Raw genomic sequence first — 13266 nt, 5'->3', positions numbered from 1 at the left:
AGCATTTCAAATCAACCAAGTTCAAAAACTTTATTGACCTAGAACCTGATTAGAATGCCAGATGATGTATTGTACAGAAAGTTGTACATATTCTTTTGCAACATAGAAAACTTTACATTGCTGTATCATATACATTTTGTTTTCTACATCCATGAGCAGGAATGCACCCCAGTCATACTTAAAGCACAGCTAACATTTGTCATTTTCTCTATACATATATCTTTCCCCCAGACCAAAGAAAAAAAACCATTAAATATATTATTAACTTCTGATTTTTGTACACAAGAGTGAAAACTAAACTCACATGAAAACAGACTAGTGACTCAAAAAAGCAGCTAGAATCAGTTTGCTGTCGTCTTCCAGTTATAGAAGCCCCGTTATCGTCTATTTCGGTTAAAAACCTCATAACATATAAAATGGAATAATTTAACCCATCACTTTCCGCGGTCTTAGTTTAATTACAAATCGTACTGTTTAGGACAATCTGCAGGAGGTGGTACAGTCAAATAAATTATCACAAAAGTAAAATCTCCAGTGCATTTGAAAAACAAAAACAAAACAGATCAAGTGCAGCAAATTCAGAGAAAAAAAAAAATTAAACAAAAATAAAAGAAATTTAGTGTTATAAGATTATATTACACAGCGGCAGATCAGATCTGTACAACTAGTATCATCCAAGAGGCTATCCATACTAATGTTAGCCATCTGCAGTGCAGACAGAGAGATCATTACTATCAACGTGTGACAAACGTCACTGTCATAGTTGCAGAATGTCTTTTTGCATGTTGCTGAAACCATTCATTCTTTCTTTTAAATATACAGTAAGAAGCACACTTTTTTTTTTTATATCTTCCTTCTGAGCAGATCAGAGATATGGATAACTGTCAGTTGGTTATCAGTAGTTTTATCCAGTAGAGGCATCGCTACACCTGGTACAAGACATGTTTTTATAGTGTTAGCAAGGACTCCGTCTGGGCTGTTTGTGTGTACAGGCGTGTCTGTGTGTGTGGTGACAGGGTTAAGGGAGCGGGTGGATGTTAACAGATAGCTGACTGACAATCAGCCTTTTTAAATCAAGTGTTCGGCATAAAAACACACCGAGGCCCCTGAGGCAGCACAGAGCACCGGCACGGCCACGCAAATCTACGACGGAGGCCTCGGTAGAGCTTCGTGCTCCAGGCTGTTTGCGGTGCAGTGTCACTGGGCCTCCTCCCCAGCCTCCTCCCCAACCTCCATGTCAGTCTCTGGCTCACGGGCCTGCTGAGGCTCTGGCTCAGGCAGCTGTGCAATGTTAAACACGATGCCGATACGCAGGTAAAACTTTCTTAGGATAGCTCGGAGCTCGGGGATCAGGTCGAACTGCATGATCTCACACAGGAGAGGGTAGTATCTGGATGCATGAGCTTTGAACTACAAGTGGAGGTGAGATGAGACAGCAGGGAAGAGACAGAGGAAGACAATGAGAAGTTAGATCTTTAAGCACATGCTCATATTCTTTTTGATGCACACAAAAATCTACAAAGAGAAATCTGTAATGGCCCAGTCACACTAGAGTGAAAACAGGATGACAACCTCACTGTGACTAGAAAAAATAAATAAATAAAAAAAACAACTCACTGGGACTGAATTTAATTTTTTTGCGTTGGGTGACTAATTCCAGGTTTTTTCAGTGACTAGTTTTGTTCACAAGGTGATTTGACAGGTTGTCTTGTGGGAGGCAGCAGAGAAATAATCACTCACAAATTTGCAAAGGTTTGTAAATAAATGCCGCCTCATTCATAAATGCACAGACTGCCAACATGCTGCTGATGAATGCGACTTGTCTGCAATCTCTTTGCATTAGGGAACTTGACTTGACTGGCTGCCAGTTGGTTGTAATCTGGTTATATATTTATATATGAAAGCAAGGTTACAAAGTGTTTGTGTTCTTTTGCAGTCAAATTGCATCAATTTTTGTGGAGGACTTTCTGAGGTTCTGGTTGGACTGAGCATAAGATGACAACAGATCTTTCCCCCGATTTATCACAGTTAATTGCCAAGTTATCACTAACACATTGCATGTAAATACCAATTTGACCCCATTTACTTGCAAACAGACCTAATTCTGTCTCATTTTCATTTTATTATCATCTTGATGCACCAAGGTTGCTTTGAATACAGCAACTGACTGCATCTTTGAAGCATCTATTTCAAAGGCAATAAGATGAGTTCATTTCACTCGATTGTAATAATTTTGCTGCTGCTATCTTCAACCACTGTTTTCCCATACCATAATACTCAAGGAAAACATGATGATGAATGTAGTGGGATTAAGGTTTAGCCTGCTCAGTTTTGTCCCTCCTCTTCTGCACTATGTTGTATGCCTAACAGGATATGTGCAAGCATATGTAGCAGCACACATGGCCAAAAATATGCTTGTTTTGCCTCTGACACCAATAAAATACAAAAAAAATTATAAATGCAGTCTAAAGTATTAAGCTACAGCCTTAAAAGGTCTTGTCTGTGTGCGCGCAGCAGCGAGGAAGAGCATCAGTGGGTGTTTTGGCTTCTTACCCTTTCATCACTGATCTTTAGCACCTTGGTGAGGAAGAGCAGCAGCAGGTTGGTCCACGCCTCTCTGTGGCTTTCTGAGGTCAGGGCCAAGAAGTATGCTACAGCCTCGCTGCACACGCTACACGAAAGAGAAGAAGAAATCTGGATTAGTGAACAGAACAAGCCTGGAAGTCAAACATAGAAAAGTGCTTCTGATTCCCGTGTTGTTTTCTAACATACTGTAGCAAGGCAGCATCTGCATCCCCGCCTCACTTGTCACATGAAAAATTGCTGCAGTGAGGATGATGAAGGTTGCTCTAGCTCAGCGACTGCTAATTAAAGCCCCCGACTGAGGCTGGTATGAAAACAATTGGACGTTTTTCTCCACAGTTTAAGCTCGAGGAAAACTGAAGCCACCTCTGACCTTTCGTCTCTGATCCTGCAGCTGCCTGACAACATCCTCTTCCTCCTCTCCTCCCTCCTTCATACTCACAGCTCTCCAGCCTCTGTGGCCTAATCGCCACCCAAATCTGCTTTGGTCCCTGCGCTAATCAAACTAGCATGTGTGCTGCGTGGCCTCTGGTAAACAGAAAAAGTGCTTCTGTGGAGTTCACAAATAAGCCTGTGCTGCTGATGTGGTGTTTTAAATGACACACAGCAGCATTTCAGTGAATTAGGATCTGCATGCAGGCACTAGCCTCCTCCACCCGCATCCCTTCTTATCTCCTCTCTAATAATGAATGCAACTAGGAGAGACGAGCAATGATTCTGCTTCATCTTGACATCATCATCAATATGAAGGCGAGGCAGGGAGAGAAATGGGATGACAGCAGTGTGTGAGCCGTTGAATAAAGACAGTGTGATGACAGCAGTGCTGACTGAACAATGAAACATCTTATGCGCTGATTCCTTTGGATTCAAACATCACACAGCATCCACTTCAGACAACCTCAAAGCTGCTAACATGCTGGGCCTTCGCCACAAGTAACCAATTACAGTTACCGACATCTCAGCAACCCTCCCTAATGTCATAGTGACAACAGAACGACAACAGAACAACCCTTTCCTTCAGACGTCTTGGGCTTCATTTGACCAATAAAATAGTTTATAACTACAGAATAAATGCAAATAGACTCACATACACTTAGACGAGGGGTTAAGCCAGTCCTTTTCCTTACAGTCTCTTATAGATTACTATAATAATATTGAGCCAATAATAAGATTTGGGATGTTTACACTCAGCTCCACTGACTGCCTCAGTAGATGCAACGTTACCGCTGCCCATCAGTGATACACTATGCACAGCATGCAGTCCTTACTTGAGCAGTCGTCTCTGGACCTCCTCCCAGGCGTCCCGGCGGCTCTCATCTGTGTACATGCGAAACAGGATGCGCAGCCCACATGCCAGGCTGCTGGTCTCCTGCTTCAGGAGATTTGGCTTCGACTTTCCTTTGAAACCTTCAAAATGAACACACACAAGCAAGTGTTTACAGCTCAGCATATTAAAGTTTTTGAGTTTTTGTCTGTCAAACCTAAAGAGACTCCACAACCGACTTGGTGTTACTGTAATTTTTGACTACATGATCAAAAGCAAAGGAGAAAAGATGGAGGACATGTCCTCTTGCCCTACCTGCTTTCCACAGCAAGGTTCTTTGCTCGTTGTTGGAGTTGAAAGCCTTGGCAAAGTGGTGCGAGTCCAGCAGGCAATCCAGCAACTTAAAAAGCTGCTCAGAGGTCAGGTAGCGATACATTCCCTGGTCCTGGGTCTCCACGGAGACGTCTGCTGAACACACAGCATCCCGCTGCGAAAAGACAAATGAATGATGCATTACTGAGTAACACAAAGACAAAACACAGCCGCATTTCTACGCGGGAGTGGGAGAAAACAGCTGTTTGTACCTGAGCAGCTGCAAAGTTCTCGGCATCTTCCTTCTTACTGGTGGCGGGGAAAAAGACGATGTTGTCGATGGTCTGGATCAGCTCCAGCTGCACGACGCACTTTATGAGCAAAGCCGAGAATAAACGCTGCTCCTGGATCTCTGTGGGATACGCAGGAAAGAAAATAAAAATAAAAAAGAAGTTAATCAGAAAATGTACGCAGGCAAAAAACACACAGGGGTCAAAAATCTCCGAGTGAAGCGGCGGACTGACTTGTTTGGGTCCTGCTCCTTGGACCGTCCTCGGTCACGCCTGAGCCCGAGCTGTACTGACTCTGCCGACGATTCTCCATCGCAGCTCTGTCGGAGCTGCTGATGGAATGCTGGTCATCAGAGCGGGACTGGATGTCCAATGACTTCTGGGAAACGGAGTCCTGGGAGCAAAGTAAACAGAGGCACTGCTATAATGCAAGAGCTGTACATGTAAATCAATCAGTTACAGAAAATCTAACTTGTGTTCTCGTGCAAAAAAGGAAAGCAAAAATGTAACAATTTTATCACCTGCAACAAGCACAGGAAAGAAATAATTAGTGATATAAATGAAAAATACCAGCTGTTTATCAGGCAGGCTCTGTGTTGATAAGTGCTCTCCCTCTGCCCCTGCTGGTCTCCATGTTAAAAGCCTTTGAGACAGGAGAATTAGTCACTCAATAAAACCCAACACATTCATCTTTTCATGCAGGGTAATAAACAACATCCAGCTTTCATTATAGAAAAGTACCAGAGACGGACGGCTGATTAAACCAACCAAGGTCTTAATTTAAAATCCATTATGATTTTTAACTTAATTATACATAATCTGAAAGAATGTAATTACACTGAATTGAGAGTGAAACATTAAAATCTAGATGCACAAAATGAAAAATTAAGACTTTTATTCTTTAATTCGATCTGCCGCTTTAATTTTGCAACTAAGCACTGCTATAAGAATAACCGCAGGGATTAAATGCTGCATTCAAAAGCATGGGTGTGTTTTTGGCAGCAGCTTACGCGTGTGGGATTGTGGTCTTGAAGATGTCTAGCATGCAGTTACATGTCTTGTCCCAGGTTTCTGGGGAAAACTTCTCTCCATTAAGGATGACCACATTCTCTAGACAGTTGGTGCCTGAACGGGCAAGCTGCTCATTATCTGCAGAAGAAGAAGAAGAAGAGAGAAGAGAGATGTTTCCTTATATTGCAATACCTAAGGGACTAACTGTGCAGCTAAACTACTTGACACTGACAGAAAGGGGATTTTCACTGGTCTGGCCCACCTAAGTGAGCTGTACACCTCTCTGCCCCTTTATTCTGCCCCTTTTTAGATAATTCTGCCTGTAAACATTAACCAAAAAGAGGGATGTGCACTCACCTTGCTGCACACACCAGTAGAGCTGAGCAAGGATGTCATCCAGCAGGACGCCATTGAGGGACTCAAAGTATTGGGTGAAGACATCGCAGATGGCGTAAAGTGCGTGGTTGCAGGTAGTCGTCATCCACTCTGCTTTCTGAGGGCGCAGTGAGAACGTTTCAGCACGAGAACAAAAACAAATATACCGAGAGATTAAAGATTGTGTTCTGACATTTTCCGAGTGCATCTGGCTGAGCCGTTCAAACACAGGATGTGAAGCAGAGTTTGTGGACGAAAGCGCTATCGTGTACCTCAGTCTGTTGCTCGGGCAGCTTCATGTTGTCAAAGATCCTGAAGACGATTCTGAACAGATCCTGCCACCAGTGTTTTTCAAAGGTGTGCCCATAGGTCTTCATCACTTCAAACATCACTGTAAGCCCCCTGGGAAATACGCAGACACATTTGACTTTTCTTATTGCTATAGATGATGTGTTTTTAAGTCTTTAACTCCAGATGTGCAGCAGGACTATGCAGAACCCCTGCAATTCTCTATTTCCAATCAGCTGAAATGTGAAAGCGTTTTAAAAGCACACTTGTGCATAAAGATACCCGCCCTATAAGCCTCTAAACAGCAAGCTAAAAGGTAAATCCCGCCTACCTGGTCCTGACATCCAGTTTACACCTGTTGATGATGCAGGAGAGCTCAAAGAGAATAGGGAACCAACCCCGCACCCACACACGGTCCTCAGGCGCCACATTCATATCATCACTGGTGTAGTCTTTGAAGGCCTGCCAGAGAAATAAGAGCCATGTTCACCACTGCACCATTTCTGCCTCAGGAGACAATTAATCCTCCCACACATCCATACATACTGTTCATGCCCCTGGTTCTCACTGCACATGTTCTCCAGTTATTACGTCAAGCACAAGAAGAAGGTGTTTTTTTGCAGACAGTAGTAAATGTAGGATAGATTACAGAACTCATACATGACATTAGCATTATGAATATATATCTTAAATGCATTATCTTTAATAGTGTCTCTGTATTCATGTCTTTTATATGACTTGAATTTTTGCTGCTTCAACCAACCATTTATATTCAGACTATCTGAGCTGATGCACAAGTCGGTGCATTTTGCATCATAATCAATCACAACACGCCTCACATACAGTATTAAATTAAGCGATCTGTATAAGACGAGGACTCGTATTGACCTGTGGCCTATCTGAGACGTATTTGGCGCAGTGTCGGATGAGGCGGATGGCTTCCATGCTGGTGTCCGGGAATGAGGCATTGCAGGCAAACTCTGACAGACACTTCACGGCATCCTGGAAGGAGTCGATTGTAGCAGCAAAGTGCTTTTCAAATACATTCGCTAGGAGGCAGAAAGAGGATGGGGATTAAAGCAAAATTAGAAGAGTGGTGCGGGTACAAGGGAAACACAAATTAAATCAGTCTGCTGACTACAAGGAAAACGGAAGTGGTTAACGATAAAATAAGTTGGGGAGGTTGTTGGACTTACTGACGATATGGCCAGTGGTCTGGAAGGCCAGCTCCACGATGCTCTCATCTTGGTCAGAGGCAGCCAGGTGGAAGACAGAGAAGATGTTTTTCCATCCTGAACGGATGTTCGCTGCCTGGGAGTTAACCATCTGGGCGATACAGCGCACCACCATGTCTCGGATGGTGGGAGACCTGAAGGGGAGACGGAGTAAAGAGGTGAGTGATGAAGCAGAAGGAGAAGGGGTCAAAACAAAGAGTTTATAAACCTGTAGCTTTTCTTTGGTTTGGCTTCTTAACACATACACACGCAAAAAACCTACAAATGTACTTGAAGTGTATTGGCCAGATGTGTCTGGGGTGAGAGCAACAAAAGTACAGGAAGAAGGTGCTGTGCTCTGGACTGCTGGAGAACATGCTACCCCTGATGCATCCCAGAATGCTAAGCATACAGTATGTGACTACTTTTAACTTCAGCCTGTAAGATGCACGTGATAGTTTGGTTGGATCACATTCACGCCATAAAGAAACACTCTTAAGGAGAGGATGGCCTTAAAGGAATAAAAGCCAACATAGCTCGTTTCAGGCAGTGAATGTGTTAGAGAGTTATCTCTGGGATGCCGGTGTGATAGCTCCCTCAGGACAAGGACTCCAGTCAGAGAGTGGGGCACAGAGAGTGCTTTAATGAACATTAACTGATTGAGCAGCAAGCCAGTAGTACAGCAACTGGCCTGCTGTGGTTCTAAATAACAAGAAAACAGGGAGAATAATTACATGACAAATATAACAATCATTACTTTTCAACATCATACACCAATAACTAAATGCTCTGGCTTAATGAAATCTCACATTGGCAGGAATATCTGCACATCCCAAACAACAGAAAGGCCTAATATCTCAATATTAGTAAAGATCAGCAATTAGGTGGCCATCACAGCCCTCTAGTGGCCAAATAACTGCTATACACGATCCGACCCGAGTCAAAGGCTACGGTGGAAAGTCACATGCTTCTGCCAATATCAGTGGAATCTCCTAACATACTCCATATCAGGTACATGTCTTATAATGCGCTACCTCCTAACCTAAAACCCCTGAAGGATGTAAACAATATGTCAAAGTATAGATCCGTCTCCTCCTAGATAGCCTCAGTGGCGATGTATACTTTAGCAACATAATACCACAGCTTTCTAACAACTTCCCAAAATTAACGGCAGAGTTATATCCATCCTTTTAATTTGGGAATTGATCCTTAGAGCTAGAGAGGTTCTGAATCCCGTTTGTGCAGGAACGCACACGGCTGGAAATCGCTATTCCCCCGTGCTTAGCGCTCCTCGGACTCTTACGGCCAGACTGTCGTAAAAGCATGTGACATCATCACCCAGCAAACTATAACAATGAAACTGAAATATAAGGAGACTTTCTGACAGAATGCATCGAGGCACAGTATAAACTAAATAAGCATTATTTTGAACTGTGCATCACAGTAAAGCTACTCGAGTAGAGTCAAAGAAGAAAAACATGGAGCTGGTGCCTGCATAATTGTCCCTTTTACAGAGAAGAAAATGAATCCCTTCATTGATTTCAATTAGCTTTAAAGGCTCTTGATGACATCCACAGCCCTGTTTTCAGAGAGAATGATTATTCCAGCTTTGGCTAGAGTTGTGGCCTCAGTGAAGAGCAATCCTAATTGCTCCGTGGCTATGAATGAGAGAGGAGCTCTGCCTCCACTCACCATTACACACACCAACACAGAGGAAGGCAGCATGAACGAGCATGAGCGAGACACACTGCGCTGCAGGGTTTACGTGGCTGCCTGCCATCTCCTCTCTGTTGAAGCTCTCAGGCTGTTCAATCTGTGGGTGGATTTATACTTAAACTGCTACTCCTATTTCATATCAATGAAACGTGTGCTGTAGCGAAATAGCTTTCCTCTTTGACGTGCCGCGCAGCAGCCTTTACGGGAAAATCGGTCTCATTTATAAATGATAGCTGCTTAAATTCCAGCCGAGACCGATTCAGAGCAAACGAGGAAAGAGAGGCTTTTACGCGAATTCACTGAAAGGGTAATGCAAAGAGACTGAAATGGGTCAGCTGAAATGCTGGGTTGCTACTCGTCCCCACGTGAGAAAGCAAACAATATGCCAACTCACTGCTACAGGGAGGAAGCAAGACACAGAGAGCAAGGGAGAAAGGAAGGGAGGAACAGAGCTGCAGATGAGGTTAAAGGGAGGGGATTGGGAGCGTTACTTCATTCTGTGTGGGCATCCAGGAACAAGGGTGATTCCCAACTTGTCTTTGCACCACCAGGAACTACAGATTTCCACTTGCAGAGTTAACGTGAGCACTCACTCACACATGATTGCCCTCCCTCTGTACCTGTTCTTCTTCATGATGTGCTCAAAAGGCCTCAGAAAGTCTTTCTGGAATCTGAAGTTAGCCAGCTCCCCCTTTTCCAAAAACTTCATGGACAGCTGCCGAAGAGAATCCACCGCAAAAATGGCCACATCTTCATTGGGATTGCACCCAACCTACACAAAGACAGAACAATATTGTTAACACTGTATTATTTTTCACATTTATTTTTCTCCTAAGTTCAGCGCATGATGTGCGGCTCTCTGCGATCACACTGTTCCTTTAGTGAAGCTTGGAACTGAGAAGTAAGCCTCTAACATTTCTTGCATACACTTTTCACATAACAGGCACTCCTTCGCCAAAATCCAGGTTGTAGCAGCGCCGTGAGACTCGAATCTTGGTGAGAGACGAGTCTTTGAATATCAAAATGCCAGAATTTGGCAACAATCGGTGTTTATCATTGCAAAACAGAAAGTGGGAGAGAGAAGGAAAACAAGCCTTTGTAGCTCAGTTCCTGCAGACCTTTGGGATAGATTTTCAAACCAAGTTTCTGGAGGACCAAAGCTTCCAAAAAGTTATCTGAGTTATCTAGTTCTCGCTCACCTTGTTAAAGTGGTCTCCAATAACCTCCCAGATCCTGGACCACTGCAGCCTGATGCGACCCATGTTGTAGTAGGAGATCTCCACTATCTTCTGCAGGCTGAACATACGTGGGTGTGTGGGCGAGGCCAGCTCATCCATGGACACGGCGCACAGCCAGCGCACGAAATCAACTGATGAACGGACAGAAAACGTTGGCAATGAAAAGCGGTTTGTGCAGGCTGTGATTCACGCCAATCAAAAATAGCTAGCATGTACCTCTGCTTCTAAGCAATAAGGAAATTACATGTATATTGCTGGATCAGCTGGACTCACCTATTGCATTACCGTCCAGTCTGGTAGAACCTGTGAATATCCTGTACAGAAACACAAATTACTTAAGAGCTGCGCTGTGTTTTCATTTCTTTTTAGTCCAAAATAAAGGTAGATAAGAGGATGTGATCCTTGCTACGTTCATTTACTGCATGCTCAGTTTAAGGACGTTAAAGTCTACAAATAAACAAACAACAGCAGCAGGTGCATACCTGTCCACAGCCACCACCACACTCTGAGAGCTGGTCTCTCCGATGGACTCCTGAATGCTGGCAATCTGCTTACGGTCCACAGTCCCTCCAACTGCAGAGCAAAACACAGATGGTTGTTAGGCTGATTTAGGCTTTAACGTTGGTCTTTGTGTGCACGATGCATTCAAATGATGATCGCTGACCTAGACCCAGGTACTCATCGTTGCTCTGCTCCTTCGTGCTCGCAATGAAGCCCTCTTTGCCTCGCACCGTCCCTGAGATGTAGCGTGCCTTGACCCCGGTACCAATCAGCTGAGCCAGCTCCAGCTGACTGATGCACTTCAAGATCTGCAAAGAGAAACAACAGTGAGATATTTGGGGAAAAAACAGATGCAGAAATGTAGAAAGAAGTTAAAAAACAAGCAAGCCCAGCAGACTATCATATATAGAATAAAGTGGGAAAAGGGTAACACCAAAATTCTACAAAATGTGAGCTATAAACAAAGTAAAGACAGGTCTCTGCTCTGTTCTAGATATACAAATTGATATCCCAGAGGAATCTGAGGCTCGGGAAAGATGATCATTTAAACATGAGATGAATTATAACAACATTGGTTCCTGCGAGCCAACACAAACGCCAGTTTCATGTGACATAAGTGGAGCGAACCTCAAGCCAGGAGTTTCCCAGATAGTTTCCATCTGTGTGGGCCACAGTGATGAGGGTCTTGATAGTGTCAATGTTCTTCTGCTTCATTTCTGCAATGCCTGAGGTGGCTGTGAGCAGGGTGAACCTGGCCAGAGCCTGCACATATGCATCCCTCTCCAACTGTGAGAGGCAAAATAACAACAATGCTTTGGGTCAACGCGCTGCCAGGTCGGTAATACGGTAAGGCACTAATCCTCCAAAACAGACTGCAGTACCTGTATGGAGAAGATGCACGCGATCCTGATGGCACAGCGGATTCCTTCAAGACACAGCGAGGCCACCTCGGTGTCGTCGCAGTCCTGAAGCCCCACGCTGAAGGCGGCCAGGAAGGGCGTCCATGCCAGCTGAGGACACAAACAAACAACAACGACAAGGAGGATTTGTTTGCAGCTGTGTTTGTGCCCAGCTGTGTCTGAAGCATGTGCGGATGCGCTGGCGTTATTACCTTGAACATGGGTCTGACATGCTCCAGATGTGTGGCACTGGTGAAGGGAGCCTGCACGTGGCTGACGGCCTCCATCAGAGCTTTGGCCGTCTTGGCCATCTGCTCCATCTCCAGGTTGTACAGCAGGCGCCTCTGCTTCTCGCTGGCCACACCTGAGCAATAAACCCCAGACAGTTTATTTTTTTTAAACAGAGATTAAAAACAACTGCAGCTTTTCTTTTAGCAGCTGCCGCAAAGTGTAACTCAGAAGTGTTTTTCATAGAATAACTGATTTCTGAGAGCTCCAAGCCTCATCCAAAACCATTCCAGCAACAAAGATATCAAGTAAATGACTCTGGATAATATCTACAATCTCCTTTTTCTTTACACCTTTGAGAACTCTTCCAGCACTGAGACTCACTTTGCTTGTTGGATTTCATGGTGAGCTCTTTTGTCTCCTTCATGGCGATCTTTTTTCCCGCGATCTCGTCGTAGATAGCTGAGAGATATTCCTCAGGTAGGTCTTTGCTGTCATTGATGCCCCGGTTCATCTTGATGTATTGCTCTTTTGTCATTTTATTCTTAACCTTTGCAGATAACAACAAGGATTCGGGTCAAAAGCTGCTTATTTAACTTCTGTGATTTATGCTGAACGGATATTTAAGGGAAGGACTGCTGTCTAAACACATCCCCGAAGGCCGCTGCCTCACTGAGGTGGAGCGCTCACCTGTGGACTGTGAAGGTCTGTTGTCAACATAATGATTGAGTAGGCGAGGACATACGCAGTGTCAGCGCTGGCAAAGAGAGTTTGCCTGGGAAATGGACAGGAAAGCAAGGGTAGGAGAGCAGATTAATTTAACAGCACGGTGTGTACTGACCACAGAGAACCGAACGCAAGCATTTCCAGAGTCATAAACTCACCCCTGGTTGCATTCAAGATATCTCGCCGCAAATTTCTCCATGAGCCGGTCGATTTTCTGGGCCTCTCCGGGCAGCCGAAAGCCCTCCAGGAACATCCTCAGCGCAGAGACAAAGTCTTTGCCCTGGAAGTCCATTTGATCCACGTAGGCGTACATCACCTCTTTATTGAAACGGTCATTATCCCCGAGGAATTCTCCCACTTGAGTCTGACAGAGCAAAAGAAAGCAGAGGCTATGTGAAACGTACCGCAACGTAAAACACATACTTAGCATATATCTGTGGGAGAGTGTCTGAAATAGAGTGAAGTTCTGAGATGAGATTTCTTTTCTAATGAGATGGAATGACCGTAAATGTGCCAAAGTTTGTCTTTCTCTGGGAAATTTCTTAGTCATTAGCTGGGGTCCCTATGTGTTTGTATTGCTTTTCAACAAATGTGCAACTGTGCAAAAACTTATAGGTCTAA

The 13266-nt window shown here is 44.2% G+C and overlaps 1 protein-coding gene across 2 annotated transcripts in view; it reads right to left on the bottom strand.

Moving 5' to 3' along the window:
* Window positions 1-16: 16 nt before the first annotated feature.
* The window catches only part of arfgef1 (ADP-ribosylation factor guanine nucleotide-exchange factor 1 (brefeldin A-inhibited)), a 51151-nt gene continuing 37901 nt past the window's right edge, over window positions 17-13266 (bottom strand). Inside the window, exons 17-40 of one of the 2 annotated variants that reach the window (XM_039617397.1) lie at window positions 12804-13009; window positions 12610-12694; window positions 12304-12469; window positions 11904-12055; window positions 11674-11802; window positions 11420-11578; window positions 10956-11100; window positions 10774-10864; window positions 10565-10605; window positions 10253-10422; window positions 9674-9825; window positions 7320-7492; window positions 7012-7172; window positions 6455-6585; window positions 6108-6237; window positions 5818-5953; window positions 5460-5598; window positions 5020-5092; window positions 4684-4843; window positions 4432-4571; window positions 4163-4334; window positions 3852-3990; window positions 2554-2671; window positions 17-1410 (exon numbers count right to left, since the gene is read on the bottom strand). In XM_039617397.1, coding sequence (XP_039473331.1) covers window positions 1198-1410; window positions 2554-2671; window positions 3852-3990; window positions 4163-4334; window positions 4432-4571; window positions 4684-4843; window positions 5020-5092; window positions 5460-5598; window positions 5818-5953; window positions 6108-6237; window positions 6455-6585; window positions 7012-7172; window positions 7320-7492; window positions 9674-9825; window positions 10253-10422; window positions 10565-10605; window positions 10774-10864; window positions 10956-11100; window positions 11420-11578; window positions 11674-11802; window positions 11904-12055; window positions 12304-12469; window positions 12610-12694; window positions 12804-13009 — 3381 coding nt within the window. In that variant the 3' untranslated portion in view covers window positions 17-1197. The remainder of the gene's footprint in view (window positions 1411-2553; window positions 2672-3851; window positions 3991-4162; window positions 4335-4431; window positions 4572-4683; window positions 4844-5019; window positions 5093-5459; window positions 5599-5817; window positions 5954-6107; window positions 6238-6454; window positions 6586-7011; window positions 7173-7319; window positions 7493-9673; window positions 9826-10252; window positions 10423-10564; window positions 10606-10773; window positions 10865-10955; window positions 11101-11419; window positions 11579-11673; window positions 11803-11903; window positions 12056-12303; window positions 12470-12609; window positions 12695-12803; window positions 13010-13266) is intronic. The other variant, XM_031739170.2, reaches the window with a different exon arrangement.

This window comes from Oreochromis aureus, linkage group 9 (assembly GCF_013358895.1).
Source record: "Oreochromis aureus strain Israel breed Guangdong linkage group 9, ZZ_aureus, whole genome shotgun sequence".
Lineage (NCBI taxonomy): Eukaryota > Metazoa > Chordata > Actinopteri > Cichliformes > Cichlidae > Oreochromis > Oreochromis aureus.
This window is presented reverse-complemented; position numbering and strand designations above follow the sequence as displayed.